The following is a 17,760-nucleotide window of genomic DNA, read 5'->3' as shown; positions in this document are numbered from 1 at the left end:
AATTAGTGTAGTGCCTAGCAAAGACATGCGGAATAAAAACCGCCCACCCGCAAGAAACACGTGCAGGCTCGCGTGGTCAGGTAGTATCTCACGATCGTACAAGTACAACATAGATTCTCCGACTTAACAACCTGGAACACAGTGATCACACCAGCGGTATCTCGTTTAAGCAGAACACATGCCTCTTCCAGAAAATATCTACCACACTCAACATGTGACATAGAAAGAATACTCAGGCATAAATACTCAGAAAACTTGGATAGATTAAAAGCGATTCCATTTCCAATTAGCGAATTATCTGAGTACCACTGCAACAGCTAGATGGCATAGAAAACAGGTCCTGGTTATGGATACTATGGTAAAGTAGATAAGTCTCTAGGCATCAGCGCATCCCAAGCCTGAGATATCATGAACCTCCCCCAACAAATCATAGAGCACAAAAAATGAAAAACGGAACAGGAAAAATCACTCGAGTCCGTTGGCTAGCATTCCCGTCAAACTACCCACCAAGCATCAAGCATCCCCATCATGAGGGCTGCATCTGAATCTGAAGCAATCGGAAATGGTAGTGCTGGCGCATGGACGAGTTCAGTGTTGCGTTACACTGTGCATTCACTCCCCCTGCACGGTGGTGATAGCAGGAACCTGCTTGGGCAGGTTGTCCTCCTCAGGCTTCTCTGCTGTCTGAACGGTCAGGTTCTCGTGGAGAGAGCCGTGATCCTCACCAGACAGTTCCTCGAGGGTACGACGCTTAGTCTCCGGGATCAGCCAGGTTGTGAGAATACCGCAGAACATGAAGCCGCCGAATATCTGCATGACATGGTTGAGCCAGGGCGAGGCGCCGGAGTCTGGCTTGGCACCCTTGTGCACCAGGGGTCCAAAGACACACTGTGCGATGATGGCACCGACTTTGCCCGATGCAGCGCTGATACCGTGAGATGTAGAGCGGTAGCGCGTAGGGAAGCACTCGCCAGGCACGATGAAGGTGGTTGCGTTGGGTCCAAAGTTGAAGAAGAATTGCGCCAGAACGTACAGCGCAAGTAGACCACCATGCGACTTGCTGAGGGGATCGTAAGCGCCACCGATGATGAAGAAAATGATCGTCAGAATAATGAAACCGGCCATTTGAATAGGCTTGCGGCCGAGGGTGTCGACAGTTCCGACGGTGGCCCAGTAGCCTGGGATAGCACCGGCGCAGACCAGAATCAGGTTTCCGACTGCGTTGCGGTAAAAGGTTTCATAGACATTTTTGCCTCCAGTCCAGCCGATCGCGCTGAGAATGATGGAGTTGTTGAGACCAAGACCGTAGAAAGCTACAGAGGAGATAATTTTAGAATCATGCACGTCAAGCACAAGCAGTTAGGACTAGTGAACGATGCTTACCAATGTCAAGGAAGAACCACGAACCCGCAGTACCCAAGAGAACCTTGAAGTTCTTCCACTGGCCGTAGTGCGACTTGAAGTCCGCCCAGCTTGCCTTGGGTGCAAGGAACTCGATACTCTCGTTGCGCAGAACACGGATACGCTGAATCTCATCGGGATGACCCTCCGGGTGACCCGTGATGTACGCACGAATATCCTCATCGGCTTTGAGAATGTCACGGGTCACATCGAAGGTATACCGCGGAGTCTCAGGAATGGTTAGGCGGTAGTACAGGGCAGCACAAGCAGGTACCGCGCCGAATCCGATAACAGTGCGCCACATCTTGTCAACAGCCAGCTGGCAGACACCACTGCAGTGGGCGACATCCTTGGCAGTTTGGAGAGATTCCTTGAAACCAGCTGTGACAATAAGAGCCACGATGGCTGCAGCAAATTGTCCGATTCCTTGCATAGCGAACACAGAACCCATCATGGCACCGCGCCACTTGGTAGTGGCAAACCTAGGTCCAAGTTAGTAAGATGTAAACACACTGCACGTATTTTGATCCATCGGAAGGAAACGTACTCAGATGTAATGATGGAGGACAGTGGGTAGTCACCTCCGATGCCAATGCCCATGATAACGCGCCAGAAGATCAAGATACCCACGATGGACATACCGGGGGAAGCAGAGGACAGGGCCTGAGCCAGGGTTGCCAGGATAATGATCATCAGCTCGATGCCGTACATACGCTTTCGGCCGACGCGGTCCGCCAGCCATCCGAAGAACAACTGGCCGATGACGGTTCCACCAGAGGTAGCAACTTTGATAGCAGTATCGGCACTGGAAGGCAGCTTGCCAGGGCCGGATTTGGCCCCCTGCCAGTAGACGACACCCAGCATGGAGACGGCGAGGTTGATGGCGAAGATGTCGTAGGAATCCGTGAAAAAGCCCACACCAGCGACAATGACAGCCCGGATATGGTGCCAGCCGAACTTGGCCTGATCGATACGAGCCAGGGCAGCTCGGCGACGTTCCTGAACGTCGACGACGGACGACAGGTCGCTATCGGTTGGAGGAACGGCCTCGATATCAGGGTCAATAGCTTGAGAGGCCATGACGGATGTTTTGGTGAATTTTAGATGAAAACGACCGTGACGAGGGATGTCAGAGGCTGAGAAGGGTGATGATGGTGAAGGAGGAGAGAGAAAGCTGAGGGAAGGGTGGTGGTGGAGGAAGAAGAAGAGTACGGGACGTGGACGAGTGAACGGAGGATAACCAAGTGAGAGATGACGGTTACACGGCCAAGCAGGGCGGAAGGCAGGAAGGTTCCGATCCGAACACGCGAAAGGAAACTGAGTGTTGATATTTGCTGCTTGGTATCGGGCGTGTACTGCTGTGTGTTAGTGTTACTCGGTGGACTGCGTGTGATGAGCCGCCAACCCTTGGAGAGCCGCACCGTTAGTCTCGAGGGCTATACTTCTAAATTGGCCAATAAGAGGCTGGAGTTCACGCACGAGGGGAAGAAGCAGGAAATAACTACACAGGGCAAGAGCGAGGAGGGCCGTTCCTGCCTTCCGTGGCACCTGCCAGTTGGAAAGCTTAACCTTTGAGCTTAATTCTGACTAATGATGCATTTATACAGGCAAATAAGCACAATATTATGAATATTATGTATCAAGATCGCATATTCCCCTTTTCAAGGGTTCTTTATTGAACTCACGTTGGTCACATAGTGATAGGTGATAGGTAATATACCCACACCAACAATAGCCAAGTTGTTCGACACAGTTCCAAATATGATTTCATCAATGATACATTTCCACCTGACATCATCCCTCTTTCTAGTTTATATACTGAGCCAACTACGATATCGCCGCCCAACGTAACTGCCACTGTATATCACAATCATACCCCTGCCCATCCATAATCTATACCGGTCTAGAAGCATCTCCCCCACTGCCACAGTGGATCATCAATGTAAAGAACATCTGCAGCATCCCCAAGTCATATTCCACACCCGTTCAGCCTCTTTCCACGGATCCCAAACATCACAGATGGACATGTCATCCCAGCATCACCACAACGTCAACCTCCGCCTCCACCCTGGCCACACGTGGCGCACAATATCGCATACATAAGTCCGGGAATCCATCCACAGAGACAGCCCCGATGGAAAGCAGGGGTTATCGAAACTGAGAAAAGAAAGAGAAGAAAAGAAGCGCAAACCCGATTCAACACCAGTCAAGGTGAACGTTTTATCCAAACCATCCAGATCACCATCCGATATGGGCCGCAACACTGGTAGCGACGAGAACAAGCTGCGGGGTTACAAGGCGTAAGGCTTGCCCAAAACCAAAACCAAAACCACTACTTATGATTTTCTATTGAAATTATGAAATGCTAATATATTAATTTTACCCGTGCAGAGCAACCCACAACCCCCGCGTCTCAAACGAGGCCAAAGCCCACGCCCAACAAGAAGCCGAGAAGCTCTCCAATTATGCCAGCGACGATGACCGCCACGACGAGAACGTCAAGCGTGGACTGAAAGCGTACGTACACCAGCCCTCCTGTCCCGCAAAACTGGTCCTTTCGCGAAAAGACCCCAAACAGAACCTCTGCTGATCGCATCTAGTGCCATGCATAACCCTCGCGTCTCTGAGGGTGGCCGTCGCGGTGCGAAGGATAGACTTAATGAGATGGGTGAGCCTGCAGAGTAAGCGGGTGCGATGGGAAGACGATGAATATTTTTGGGGGGTGTGTAGTATATATACTACGAATTTGTTATTAGAGTAAAGAGGAGAGGTATTCAGATTGAATAAATTGGAGTCTCCAAAGAATAGGAGCTATTGTGATCATTATATGGTAGTTGATCAAATTTCAAATCAAATTTCATCACGAGTTTTGACGTCGATGTTGTAAGATAAGTCTATGTGAGAGTGAAGTATATGAACAACAAGAATTCTTTTGTTTGCGGAAGGACACCCGCTGCAGGCGGTGCCCACGGAGACCAACGCCGATGCTCAGTACTGGAGAGGCGAATAGCATATATAGCACCGTCATCGTGATCGTTGAATTCAAGCCAACCCACGCCTCATCTTCCAGCCCATGATAAAGCTTGCAACCGGGAAGAACGCAATAGACACCGCAATCCAGATAAACAAAACCGCAAAATCAAGTCCAATACGCGAGTGCGTACCGAATAAGATAGTCCTGAGCGCCTCGACAACTAAAAGAAAACCAGCATGTCAGCATATATCCAATCACCCTTCCACTCTGGATAGTTCAACGGTAGCAACTTACTCCTATGCAAAGGCCAAGCATACCCCCACCGATAAAACACACTGGCCAACTCAATGGCATAAAACCCCGTCGCCACATTCGTAATAACCCAAAAAATCAAGAAAAACGAACTCCACGGGAACCCAAGCACCATAGCCATATTCTCACACGGGAATCCCAACGCCGTCATCCCAACCCAATTCAGCATCCAAAACACCACAAACGAACCCTTCCCGTATGCATTGGGGTTATTAGCAGGAACCGTATCCGGGACCGGCGAATTAGAAAACGGAATGCCAAACGCCAGACTGACAAGACTGTAGAACAGACTGAGGAAGAAGTAGGCGGCGATGTTGGAGAGGATACGCCAGATGAGCCATTGGGGCACTTTGAGAGGCGGGTTTGACGCGGAGGGTTTGATTAGTTGGGCGTGGATGGGCATTAGGAAGGGGAAGTTGAAGAAGGCGATGATGATGAGGTAGATGAGGCCGATTGTGACGGCTGGTGTGGCGACGGCTGGGGTGAAGGGGCGGAGGTCGATGTTTGTGAAGCCGATTGCTGGGTTGATGGTTTGTGGGGGGATAGTTGTGAGATCTGTGCCGTTTGTGATCAGGCTTTGGACCCATTGTGGGCCGAAGGAGGCGAGGACGCTGCTTTGGAAGATGGCCAGGTCTGGGAGGACGTAGGAGTAGTATGTGTTTTCGTCGCGAGCTGATATGATGACTGTTTGGATGGCGCCGATAGGGTCGTAGCTTGTATTGTGTTGTGTGATTGCAGCACGTAGGAGGGAGGTTGCGTTCGGGTTGACGATGACTGCGGCGTAGGCATGCTCGTCGTAGACTGCTTGGCGGACGGCCCAGGGATCATTGTCGAAGGTGCTGGAGTTCTTGATGATGTAGCCCAGATGTAGGTCTGACGAGTCGATAAACTGCTGCGCAGTGTTGACAACAGCTGGACCGATGACAGGATTGTTTGTGCGATAGTCGTCTGTTTTCCCATCAAAGTCGACGACCCAGACTTTGAGCTCGGTATATTTGCTTTCGGTGCTATATTGGGAGCCCCAGAAGATTGATAGCACGACCAACACAAAGATGCAGAGAATAGACACTGAACAAATGTTAGCTTTGCCCCGATTGATGTCTCTTTATTGCTGCTAAGACCAACGAAAAATTAATAGCTTGACATACCAGTTCGACTCCATTGATAGTACACCCGCCGACGAACCTCCTTCAACGCAGGATCGAAGAACGACACCGCCGGTACAGCCTGATCCTCTACTTTTTCAGGCATTGCGTTAATATTGCACTGTATGTCTTCGTCATCGACAATTGGGCGATACGCTGCATTTTAAATCGGCAAGTATCAAAGTCGTGTCATCGATAGCCGTTTCCGGCGATTCAAGGAATGCTCGGAGGAACGCTGTTTTGGGCAGGACCCTGACTTAACTCCGACGCCTTTCAACTTTATTAAACGTTGATAGTCGGTGCTCACCAATGACAGTGGTTGAAAAATTATATGAATGGTGCATTTTGTTGATCAGGATAAGATTTATGCCGGAGTGTTTATAAAGTCGGTAAATGTGACGTGCTGGCTGATGGCTGTCGGGGTATATTCCGAGAATATTTCCATATATCCGAACCTCGACATTTCGTACACACTCATTTCAAGGCAGTTCGTCCTCGGTCGGAGAAGTAATTCTTCACTTACATTACCCGGTCGGCTTTAATGGATCGATCGCACGGGTGTTGAAAATACTCCATCGCAGCCTGGCCTTTCAGGCAGGTGGTATAGAACACATATATACTAGTACAGCAAGCGCCAGGGACCAGCAGCGGGTCACCCTAGAACCACTACCGGATTTCCCTACGGCCACTACGGAGCTTATATAATACGTCACATGACCCCTGAAAGCCAACATCGTTCATCTACTATTAATTCACCACTATTGATTTATCCCATCTAATACTAATTCAACTAATTCAACAAATAGAAAGCTGCTCTATTTACATTCCCGTATAGTATAGCCAATCACACCGCATTTAGAACACTTTGGCGGGGCCTTCTTCTTCTTGAGACTAATAAGACTAGCCACTGAAGCAGCAGTAGGCGTATTAATCTCATTTGCTTTCGATCTGACCTTTGGCATACTTGGTTCAAGGATTGGTAGCTAATTAGCTTCCTCTATTATACCTATATTAAGCCTCTAAAATGGATGAATTGCTGATAAAGGAATTGGTTGGTCCTGATCTTGCTATTGCTTAATCTGATGCACGCAAGGAAGGCCTATTGTTCGGAAGAAAGCACTTGTATATGCAGGCAACGGAGCGATAGAAGTAGCTCTTTTAGCTTTATCTACCTGTTCTCTAATCTTATTAGCTGCGTAGTGTGAGATTTGTCTGGTAATTAGCCTATAATGTAGCGAGAATGTATAAGTAAGCTGTTGAATCTTATCTCTTTTAGCTTCATAAGTAATATTCTCGATCTGGTGTAAGATAATATGGCTAATACGTGCCTATATAGTCAATATATCAACACTAGATGACTGGTCAGATCTATCAAATTGACATATAGATAACAGGATAGATTGAGATGAAATAGTATCTGAAAATTTTGCAGGGTTTTGTTGATATTTAGACTTCATATTCGTTACTAGGGTAACATGGAATGTAGGTCGTCTTGGAGGTCATGCGATATATTATATAAGCTTTGTAGTGGCCGTAGGGAAATCCTATAGTGGTTCCATGGTAACCCCCACCGTTTGACTTTGTTAATACCTAATTCCGCTTCATTTCGCACTTATTTCTAAAATAGATTTCGATACCTGGTTGATTCTCCATGAGTCCATGATTAGCACATACGACCATAGGGTGTGGAGAACAGGGCTTCCCGTCCGCTCAGCCGTACTTAAGCCACACGCCGGCTAGTTAGTAGTATGGTGGGTGACCACATGCGAATCCTGGCTGTTGTATGTTTTTTGCTTTTGTTCTTCTGTATTTTCTTTCTTGATACCCAATTCCTCTGAAATAATTGAGAGACGATATGATTCAGAAATCTGCGTTACCCTAGCACTCCCGAGGCGACCGGTTGGTGATCCTGGCTGCGGGGAATAGGCCTGGACCATGGTTAATTTTAGATTTAATTATCGTGAGAGAGAGCCGTTACGTAGAGAGAGTCTCCTACCATAGACTTTAGTCAAGTAAATATGTGCAATTCAATGGCCCAGCCCAGAATATCAACAAGTCGAGTCTAGATACATACAAATCCCGATACCAAGCACCATCATCCCTCAGACGTTCCTAATTCGACCCAAAGGCTTCCGTTTTCTTGCTAATCTCCGCAACCAAAACCTTCTCATCAATGGAGTACTCCTTGAGATCTGCGTCGTCAGTTCCAAAGTGCTCGTTGATCACTTCCTCAATCTGATCGAGAGTAAGCCCAATCAGCCCCACAGACCGGGCAATGCCGACCTGGCACATTTCCTCCCCGACGGCCGCTTCAATCAAGCCGTCGCCACCCTTGGCCGCGAGATCACCTTCGAAAGCACGGAAAAGCTGTCGAAGTGGGACGAGCACCCTGCTGCGGAAGTACTTGACCGTCTTCTCGAGTTGCAAACGATCGCGGAGATCACTGGATGAGAGTAGGAGGAAGTACAGGTTCAGCGCGGAGTGTAGGGATGGGCCTTCGGTTTGCGTGAGACGAGTCCAGCTCGCCACCAGATTCTTCGAAGAAGCATCGACGTCAACCGGGCGCAGAAGAAGCGGAAAGATGGACCAGAACCATAGCGGGTCGTGGAAAGTATCTTCCGTTGACTCGGAGGGTTTGGTGCCGATGATCTCATCCTTGAGCCAGGAAATGGCACTATCGCGAACGGACAGAAGACGACCATTCTCCAGGATCTGACGAATGACTTCGAACCGGGTGGTGGGAGATGGATGGCTATGCACAATGCTGGCTGGAAGCTGTCGAACTATACCATAACTCTGCGACGCTGTGCATGCGGTCAAGGTAATAACAAAATCTTTAAACTCGGCGTCGCTTGAGGGCACGGCAATGGATGATTGTGTTGCGTGGACAGTCAATGCTAGCAGCGAATCCAAAAGGACGTGCGGCTGCCCGAAGGCTACTTCTTCTAAGTTATCCTGACTCCCGAGGAAGTGGGAGAAAATCTGGGCGAGGTCTGGGAAGACCGGCAAGGAAGGCGTTGGGTGCGTCGAGGATGCGAAGAGGATGGCTCCCGCAGCTCGAGCGGCGAAAAGCAGTAGAGATCCGTGTCGCTCGAGGGGGATCTGATCTACTGTCTCTGGAGGTTCATCAAAGTCCAGTTGAGGAGCCGGGTTGACGGGTGACCGGGCAATTATAGAGAGAAGATCGTTGCTGTCAATGCCGACGTCTCGTGAAAGAGCCTAACAATAATTCCCGGTCAGTTCAGAACATTGCCAGTAAGAGAATGGCAGATACGTACCACAATCTTCCCCATAATCATATCCCGCTCCCTCAACTCCTTGATGCTCCCATATGCGTCCGTCTGCGATTGTGCCGGCAGCCGCAAATTAGGATGCAATTTTTCCTGCATCCGGACCGTCCATGCCATACCTGGGTCCATTGGACCCGAAAAGCTCAATAGATACAACTTGAGCATTTCTAGCAGGCCGAATTGAATGAATTTCCGAACCAGCTGTGTTTCGTTGTCCTTTGCCGGCGACGGTGACAGCACCTCAGCCTCCGGGTCGGGTGCGGATGCCTCTGAGACCCGCAGGACGCTCGACTCGCTGGGTGCACGGGGCGGCGGTGCTGGGCGCTTGCTCGGGGACAGATCACGGAAGAACTCGAGTAGGGCAAGGGTGGTCTCATCGCATGTCATCGTCTCGTATGCTTCGAGTGTGGCTTTGAGGGAGGTTGCGATGAATCGACTAGGGCGTTTTGCCTGAAGACGGGTGTGCAAGGTTGATAGCATAGCCAAGAGGCAGTTGAACTGCAAAATATGTGTTGGCAGCGGCTTTGCCGTCTCATTGTCTTCGTCGTCATCATCGTCATCGTCATCGTCCTCCTCCGGCTGCAAATTTTCCAGAGCCTCGCAGACGCGTAAAATGACTTCTCGCGGGTTTCCTAGGCGAGCTACATCCTGCAAGCACTCCGTAGAGGCAGGAAGCATGGGCAGGAGCAGTTTGACCAGGTCCCAGCCAATGTTGGTGGTAAGCTTCTCATCTTGCAGCAGGCGGTGCAAGAGGGGCAGGCGTTCGGGGGTCAACTGATATTCAAGGAGTGTGAGGTATGTGAGATAGTCGGTCGCTGGGGGCAGGGCCTGAACTAGCGGATCGTCGCGGTCCATGGCGAGTCGAGTGCTAGTTGGCTGATTTGTTGATTTGTTGATGAGGGGGTGTTGCGGATGAGTTGAGGTAGCGACGCGGGGAAGAGGAGCGCGGGCGGTGACATCACCGGGCCAGCCACGGGAGTTAGTAGTGGTACAGGAAAGTATGTACTATCCTTGCCTTCGCGCACCCAAAGCGGGAAGCGGTTTGGGTGGGCAGTAGGCACGGATACATCAGTGGCTGGTGGAGCTGCGAACGAGACTAGTGATTGTAGTACTTTCTGATTCTGATGTGTAGGATTCTTTGCTAAGCGAGTGCTGATGAGAGCAAGATACACAACACGTAAGCACTCTAATATTCGAATATCTTTCCTTCCAGTATCTAAGAAATGTATTTCATTGAGGAGTAATGTTTTCCTATAGAAACTAGTTACTCGCACGTTGCCTGACTCGTTCAGTAACTAGTTAGTTCAGTGATTGAGTCATGGGTACCTAGTTTTCTGCCTGATTTCTGCCTGGGGATCCGCCTTACCGGCGTTCTCCCGAGATTTCCAATTGTGTGTATACTTCGTCCGCTTCCGAACTCCGAGTCTTGGACGAACTGCTTGGTTGTCAAGTTTAGGCTGCTAAGCTGAAGATCCGTTGGACATGGCCCGATCTCTTCGATGCTCTCTATCCATCAGACCAGCCAATCCAGGACTCGACCCACTCTGTCCGGAGCTTTTTCGCAGGTTTCAAGGCATGGCTAAAATGGGCCGGATGCTCCGAAAGAACGTCGAATAATCAAATCCTTGCCGACTAATCCGATCTCCAGCTTCAATTCCTTGTTTCGCTGCCCAAAGCCTTATCCCCCCTTCCTTTTCGCCTTTTTACTCTCTTCTTTAACTCCCCCCACGAGTCTTGAGTTCGTCCATCTCACTATTACTTTTGTTTTCCATCTGCCTCGTGGGGTTGTCGTCCATTCCCCGTTGCGATTCAAGTGCGTCGATCACCAGCTCGTGCACTTCCGCCTACATCCGGAAAGCCCAGCCCAGCGCAGGGAGATTTCAAACCAAACTCAGCCCAAGCCTTGTCAACCATCTGGGGATCGTCCCCCTTGGGATACCTTTTTCCCCTCGATAACCTCAGACGAGAAGGCACCATATACAAAGAAGAATCATAAATCACATCCAATTTGTGTTTCTGATACCACTGTCTCCGCCATTTTGTCTCCTCCTCTCGAACGCGATCGGGTGCGATCGTAGCAAACCGGGCCCCCAGTTTTCCCCCCATGACGACCGAGATGCAGTCCTTCTACACCACTAACGCCTCGACTTACATGTCGCATGCGCCCGCCGCGGTCGACGAGCTCATCAGCAAGTACTCGTCCGCCAGTGCTCCCGCCGCATTCCGCATACAACGGTCTCGCAACCACTTCCAGCGATTCTTCGACCGCGTCCGTCTGGAGTACTACCGCTACGAAGTCACCTTCGGTCTCTACGTGATGACCCCCAGTGAGAAACTCGTGGCCAATACCTTTGTGGTCGTGGTTTTGTCTCTTCTGTTCTGGGCATTGGTGCTATACTTCCCTTCGCTACTGTACCACAAGCTCAGCCGCCTCGTGTGGTTGCTGACGGGTCACAGCAGCCAAGAGGTGGGCACTGCATTGGGCATTCTGGATATTTACGGCAACCCTATCTCTCCCTCGTCCATTGCAGAGCATGCCGTCCCTTCATAATCGACCCGTTTGATATCTTTGTTGATATCTCGGGCACGGCCCCCTTGTATAGATACCAGAACACCCCCACTCATCTGCTTCCCGGTGCCAATGGATCTGCGCGCCTGGGGTAGTTTTCCGAGGATTTACAACCCCTCATGACTGTTCTTCAAGCGACGTCCTTTCGCATACGCTTGGTCGCATCTCGCTGATTCGATGCTTCTTCGCCTGGTGTTTTTTGTTTTCTTTGTGATGTTTCTCTCGCGTTGCTTCTGCTCCATTGGGAGCGTGTGCACTTTTGACCTCTTTTTCTTTTTTCTTTTTGGCGCTTTGGGGGAAACGAACTTACCACTCGCGTTTCTGCAATCCGACATCTCGCCCTATGGACCTTAATAATGATGCGCATCGTGTGACTCCTCCGGCATTGGCCTTGGAGAGTCAGACGGTCAACGACCCGAACACGAGCAACACGAACCAACGCGCGACCCGGAGCATTGGGCTGGCGCAGCCAAACCTCGGTGGACGAGCATGCTTGTGAAATTTTTCTTTCTATTGATATCCGCTGTAATACTTAATGCCAAATGTCTATGCAGCAATTAAAGGTATCTTTGGCTCCTTGTAGATTCTCTGTCTCAGCCCGATCGAACTAGCGCCGGCCCAAAGCGCCCACTTAGCCATTCCTTTGCCTGTTCAGGGCTCGTCCCTCTCCACTTTCTGCATCTTGGGTCTGACGTGGGAGTAATGTGGACTGACCAGGATGTTTAACCTCTGGACTAGGATCAGGTCGATGGCACTAGACGTGCGGGACTATATTGCTAAGCTAACTTCATGACATCCCATGCTTTCTCTATTCGCCGCAGACTATGTGAAAAACGGATCTGTATACTATGCTACACGGCTCAGTATTCCGCCTGATTTGCCACGCGATACCTGGATGGACCGAAAACAATCCACTTCACCCCTACTAAGAAGGGTGTTCCTAGCAGGAATCAGCAATGTCTTATGCTTCGGCACATACAATATACCGCCACGGGACAACAATCTTATAGTAACCGTTGAGAAATGCAAAAAGGAATTCCGTCTTGAGTTTCATCAAAGGAGCTATGTTCTTGTTTGAGAATTAAACTTTCCCCTCGGATGACCCCCTGGTACCTGAAATTCGACCGGATTATGTAAGGATCAGGGGCCACCAGCCGCAATAAGATATTTATCTTCAGGTTAAGGTTATTTGGTTCTATCGAGGCTACCAGATCGCCTCGTAGTCAAGTCAATGTAGTACAGATGGATGCCCAGTGTCTCGTATGGTCAGGCCGCGCATTACATCTCAGGCTTGGCACCGAGGCTGAGGAAGTGCGTCGTGGCCAGTTGAGGGGCTCAGCGCTACAGATACGGAGACAAGTTAGCAAAGTGGCTGGAGTCGAGTTTCATGTCAGATGTGAATGGACATGAGCCATAGTGGATCTGTACGATGTAAATGACACGCACCCCCCTGTTCAAGGTCAGATCATCAACCATCATCTACCGCCCAAAACTGCCCAGCCAAGCGCCGCGCGGCTGTGTTGATTCTGTGACGACGATCGGCCCCAAAAATAACTTCCCCAGTTACATAATGTGACTGCCTGCCTCCGTCTTTCTTTTTGTTGCCCATTCTGCTCTCTTGACGTCCCTCAATCTCTTTCTTTCCACCATTCACCACCCCGTCTGTCCTTACAGGGTCTACGTCCCCTGACGCCGCCATATTTCCCCGCTAGCGTCGCAATTTCCACGACTTCCACGATCCTCATCCGACAGACTCTGATCATCACCCCATTCTTTGGTCTCGCAACCTCGGCTGGCCGCCCATCATGGCTGCCAACGAATACTACCATGCGAACATCCCCAATCCCCCCAGCTACGAACAAGTAGCGGGTGGGCATACCGGACAACCCCCCCATCTCAACACCAACACCCCTGGGTACGGCTTCCAGAGCCACAGTCCCGTCAGCCAGATCAGCCACCACGACGACCCATCCGCCCCCTATCACAACCGTCAAAGTCAACAGTCACTACAATCAGACGCTGGAGCATACCCAGCAGCTGGACGAGTCGCAGATGGCGACCACTATGCAGAGAATATTCCGCTGAAGGCGCAGACGCAGTTTGGAAACAACCCGGAATGGATGCACCAGCAGACACAATACCCACCTCCCTCACCGGGGGCCCTGGAGAATCGGCGGCGGAGAGGAGATCAGAATAGGAAGGGCTTCTTCCGCAAGAAGCCTGCGTGGGTAACCTGGACCTTGACATTGGCGCAGGTTATCGTGTTTATCGTGGAATTGGTGAAAATGGGTGGGTATCGAGCACTGCACGGAGATTTCTGCGCAGTCCACTGTCAGGATTAGACTAACATTCGGATTCTAGGCACCTTGACCGGATCACCAATCGAGACCAAGCCCTCCTTCAACCCTATGATCGGTCCTTCTCCATATATCCAAATCTACATGGGCGCCCGCTACGATCCATGCATGAAGAACATCCCCGGTGTCCAAAACTCCAGCGTGCCAATCAGCTGGCCCTGCCCCAATACCACTACGACCACATACGGTTGCAATCTCTCAGACCTGTGTGGATTTGGCGGCGTACCGAACCCCAGGGTCGGCGGCTCGCTCGACGACACGCCCGCCCCGAACCAGTGGTTCCGCTTCATCGTCCCCATCTTCTTGCACGGTGGGTTCGTCCACATCGGTTTCAACCTGCTGGTGCAGTTGACGATGGGCGCAGACATGGAGCGCATGATCGGAATGTGGCGGTACACCCTGACCTACTTTGCCAGCGGTATCTTCGGTTACGTGTTTGGTGGAAACTATGCCTCGCAACTTCAGCCGAGTACCGGGTGCTCTGGTTGCTTATTCGGTATCATGGCACTTTTCCTACTGGACCTGCTATACGACTGGCCCCAGCGTGAATCGCCATGGGTGGAATTGATCATCATGGTCGTCGGAGTAGCCGTTTCTTTCGTGCTCGGTCTGCTCCCAGGTCTGGACAATTTCTCCCATATTGGGGGGTTCATTATGGGTCTGGCCATGGGTCTTTCTCTCCTACGGTCGCCCAATGCCCTGCGCGAGCGCATCGGGCTCGTTCGCCAGCCCTATGTCGCCATGAGCGGTGGTGCTGGAGCCGACCCCGCCGACAAGCGGAAAACCACCTCTGTCATGGACTTTTTCAAGGGCAAGGGCAACATGGTTTCGTCCAGCGGAGATGACAAGCCCAAGGGCCCGCTTGGCTTCTTCAAGGGCCGCAAGCCTCTGTGGTGGGTCTGGTGGCTGGTGCGCGCGGGTGCCTTGGTCGCAGTGTTGATTGGATTCATTATGTTGATTGTTGATTTCTACAAATACCCTTCGTCGAATTGCTCTTGGTGCTATCGGTTGAGTTGCCTGGTGAGTCGATCCTACTCTTCTCGTCTTCGAGGATGTCTGCTAACCCATCTCTTTTCTCTAGCCCGTCAAGGACTGGTGCAAGCAGGATACTCTGCAGACCTCTTCTACTACCACTAGCACCTAGTGGTGTGCGTCATGCATTATTTATTGGTTTTTTATGTTATTCAGCCGCAGATTGTTGGCGTTGACTGGAGGTTTTTGAAAGTTATGGAAGATTTGTACATAGAGCGCGAAATTGCGTGCAATATACTCCATACATCTCCATGAATTAATGTGCTAGCACTTTCTCTGTAGAGTCTGTAATTCCTATCGAAAGCCCTTTTGACTAAATTTTTGTCTATAGAATACTTGGTGCACAATTCTTCCTAGTCTCGTGCCACAACGTCTACGTAGCCTCTTCGTGTTACCAGCTACAAACTCGTCCACGCGATGACACAGCATATGTCGTCAAAGTCTCTCTTCACCCCCTTTTCTCAAGAGATTTCAAAAATATTGACAATAGATAGTTATATGCTGCCTACCCACCCTATTTTCTTGGTACAGTCCCACTTCGCCCTACCAGGCACGCTAACAAAATAAGATCGTGGCTCAGCGTGGCTGAGTAAGAGTCGTCCCCGGACGGAACTGGCCAGGCTTACGAAGCTCCGCAGTAGGCCGCTGCAATTGAACCCGATCCTCGCTGCTGCCCCCGTCCTCCCTCACCAACACCTCCCCTATCTCCGCGCCATGCGGACCTATTGTTGACACTATCAACATACTCTCCTTCGATTTGAATCCCATATTCCACCACCCGATGAACATCGCCCGCCTCTCGCTCGCGCGATAACCATCATACCATGGCCACCCTAGCCTCGTCCCCCCCAACCTCGCCCTCGTGGCCGAAACGACGACCTCGCGCGTGGGCACTGCGCTGTGAGCGGCTATGCTGTGCCGCGGCCAGTTGTTTCCCGCTCGCGTTTGTGTATGGGTTGACGACGTGGGCGGTATATGTGGAAGTTAGTATTGGATTTAAGGAGCATCGGAGTTTTTGGATTGGTATGGATGCCCCCTCGAGAATGCGGAGTGGACAGATGATTTGCATCATATGCTGGATTCAGTGGGCTAATTTTGTCTGTCTTTCCTTGGTTCGTGCAGGGTTTCCGAGTACAGTTCTCGGACTGTTTCTCTACGGCTGCTTGAATGCTAGTTATACCGTCGCCGTTTTTACGGATCCCGGCTCGCCTCTCACGACTCGCCGTGGTGGGCGCCATGAATATAGCGCCTTGCCGGTTTCTGAGTTTCCGGAGTTTACGTCGTATACTGTTAGCTCGTCCGGTGGCTCGCGATATTGCAAGAAGTGTCAGTGTCCGAAGCCTGACCGCGCACACCACTGCTCGACGTGTAAGCGGTGTGTGTTGAAGATGGATCACCACTGCCCTTGGTTGGCGACATGTGTTGGGCTGTACAATTACAAGGCATTCCTTCTGTTTCTGATTTATACGTCACTGTTCTGCTGGGTGTCCTTTGCGGTTGCTGCGGTGTGGACGTGGACTGAGGTTCTGAATGATACCAGATATATGGATACCTTCATGCCGGTCAACGTGGTGCTACTGGCAATCTTGGGGGGAATCATCGGCCTTGTCTTGACCGGTTTCACGGCATGGCATATCAGCTTGGCTGTCCGGGGAGTGACGACTATCGAGTGCCTGGAGAAGACAAGATATGTCTCGCCATTGCGCAAAGCGTTGGACCGACATCGTCAGGAGAACGTTGCAAGCAATGGCAGTGCTACAGACCCAAACACTGAAAGTCTAGCCCAGCGACTGCAAGGTTACGGCAACCAAATTATAGACGCCCACGCCAATGCGATCCCCGGCGTGACACGCGCCGAGGAAGGCGAAGAACGTCTCTCCCCAGCACCCTATCCACCTGGCCAAGGTCCCAGTCTCGAAAACCCCCACCACCCCATGACTCCGGCACAACAAGCTCTCACCCGTTCCTACGCCGAAATGGAACGCCAGCGCGAGCGCGATCGATACCAAGAATGGGTCAACGACCAAGACAGCGAGAAGATGCCCAGTGCATTTGACCACGGCTGGCGCCAGAACCTGGCCCATCTATTTGGTGACCGACCCCTCCTCTGGCCCATACCAATCTGTACAACTACCGGCGATGGCTGGCGCTGGGAGCCGAGCCAAAAGTTTCTCGAAATGCGAGAACGCATCCGAATCAACCGAGAGCAGGAAGCTAGCAACGAGCAGCAGTATTATCGCGATCTTTACTCGCAGAATATGAATAACAGCCATGCATGGGGGGTTGATAATGCAAATACAGCACACTCCCAACAACAGCCAAGTTGGATTCCCAACCGCCGCCCGCAAGATGCACCTGAGCGCCCACCGACGAGTGTCTCTATGCAGACCCTTGCGCCGGCTTCACCTCGGCCCAGACCCGGTGATAGTGACTTCGAGGATGAGCCTGAGAGCAACGGGCTGCTTGACCCCGAAGCTGGCAGAGGCCAGGGCGTGAAACAGGGCGGGCATAGAGAGACGGATGAATGGCGCGATTGGGATGATTGAGATGAGATCATTGGATTGCACAGGTATTTATAGTGTGCATCTCAGGGAGGTATTGCGGTTGTCTTTTGCATTACTTGGCGTTTTGGTGATGACATGATAAACTAAGCGTTGTGTGGAAGTGGCCAAGTTGGCAT

The 17,760-nt window shown here is 51.0% G+C and overlaps 7 protein-coding genes across 7 annotated transcripts, besides 2 other annotated features; 4 read left to right on the top strand and 3 right to left on the bottom strand.

The window, feature by feature from the left end:
- Window positions 1-612: 612 nt before the first annotated feature.
- On the bottom strand, window positions 613-2,481 carry N7458_012605 (phosphate:H+ symporter; the record flags this gene model as incomplete). Its single annotated transcript, XM_056915986.1, has 3 exons — window positions 613-1,313; window positions 1,384-1,883; window positions 1,949-2,481. The coding sequence occupies 3 exons, from the start codon at window positions 2,479-2,481 to the stop codon at window positions 613-615; spliced, it is 1,734 nt and encodes a 577-aa protein (XP_056760740.1).
- Window positions 2,482-3,651: 1,170 nt separating this feature from the next.
- N7458_012604 (Con-6 family protein) lies at window positions 3,652-4,086 on the top strand (the record flags this gene model as incomplete). Its single annotated transcript, XM_056915985.1, has 3 exons — window positions 3,652-3,701; window positions 3,793-3,918; window positions 4,002-4,086. The coding sequence occupies 3 exons, from the start codon at window positions 3,652-3,654 to the stop codon at window positions 4,084-4,086; spliced, it is 261 nt and encodes an 86-aa protein (XP_056760739.1).
- Window positions 4,087-4,443: 357 nt separating this feature from the next.
- N7458_012603 (SNG1 family protein) lies at window positions 4,444-5,938 on the bottom strand (the record flags this gene model as incomplete). The annotated part of the gene is made up of 3 exons (XM_056915984.1): window positions 4,444-4,595; window positions 4,670-5,755; window positions 5,836-5,938. The coding sequence occupies 3 exons, from the start codon at window positions 5,936-5,938 to the stop codon at window positions 4,444-4,446; spliced, it is 1,341 nt and encodes a 446-aa protein (XP_056760738.1).
- A 1,495-nt stretch (window positions 5,939-7,433) lies between these two features.
- Window positions 7,434-7,568: a sequence feature (Protein overlapping with rRNA (N7458_012602, KAJ5433446.1) was converted to a misc_feature.).
- A 24-nt stretch (window positions 7,569-7,592) lies between these two features.
- Window positions 7,593-7,769: a sequence feature (Protein overlapping with rRNA (N7458_012602, KAJ5433446.1) was converted to a misc_feature.).
- Window positions 7,770-7,944: 175 nt separating this feature from the next.
- Window positions 7,945-9,977, bottom strand: N7458_012601 (uncharacterized protein; the record flags this gene model as incomplete). The annotated part of the gene is made up of 2 exons (XM_056915982.1): window positions 7,945-9,051; window positions 9,111-9,977. 2 exons carry the CDS (start codon window positions 9,975-9,977, stop codon window positions 7,945-7,947), a joined length of 1,974 nt encoding a protein of 657 aa, XP_056760736.1.
- Window positions 9,978-11,226: 1,249 nt separating this feature from the next.
- N7458_012600 (serine palmitoyltransferase small subunit family protein) lies at window positions 11,227-11,673 on the top strand (the record flags this gene model as incomplete). The annotated part of the gene is made up of 1 exon (XM_056915981.1): window positions 11,227-11,673. The coding sequence occupies one exon, from the start codon at window positions 11,227-11,229 to the stop codon at window positions 11,671-11,673; it is 447 nt and encodes a 148-aa protein (XP_056760735.1).
- Window positions 11,674-13,496: 1,823 nt separating this feature from the next.
- N7458_012599 (rhomboid family membrane protein) lies at window positions 13,497-15,192 on the top strand (the record flags this gene model as incomplete). The annotated part of the gene is made up of 3 exons (XM_056915980.1): window positions 13,497-13,980; window positions 14,053-15,068; window positions 15,130-15,192. The coding sequence occupies 3 exons, from the start codon at window positions 13,497-13,499 to the stop codon at window positions 15,190-15,192; spliced, it is 1,563 nt and encodes a 520-aa protein (XP_056760734.1).
- A 712-nt stretch (window positions 15,193-15,904) lies between these two features.
- Window positions 15,905-17,626, top strand: N7458_012598 (Zinc fingerDHHC-typepalmitoyltransferase; the record flags this gene model as incomplete). Its single annotated transcript, XM_056915979.1, has 1 exon — window positions 15,905-17,626. One exon carries the CDS (start codon window positions 15,905-15,907, stop codon window positions 17,624-17,626), a length of 1,722 nt encoding a protein of 573 aa, XP_056760733.1.
- Window positions 17,627-17,760: the final 134 nt, after the last annotated feature.

Source organism: Penicillium daleae, assembly GCF_028827525.1.
Source record: "Penicillium daleae strain IBT 16125 chromosome Unknown utg000009l_segment0_segment0, whole genome shotgun sequence".
NCBI lineage: Eukaryota > Fungi > Ascomycota > Eurotiomycetes > Eurotiales > Aspergillaceae > Penicillium > Penicillium daleae.
This window is presented reverse-complemented; position numbering and strand designations above follow the sequence as displayed.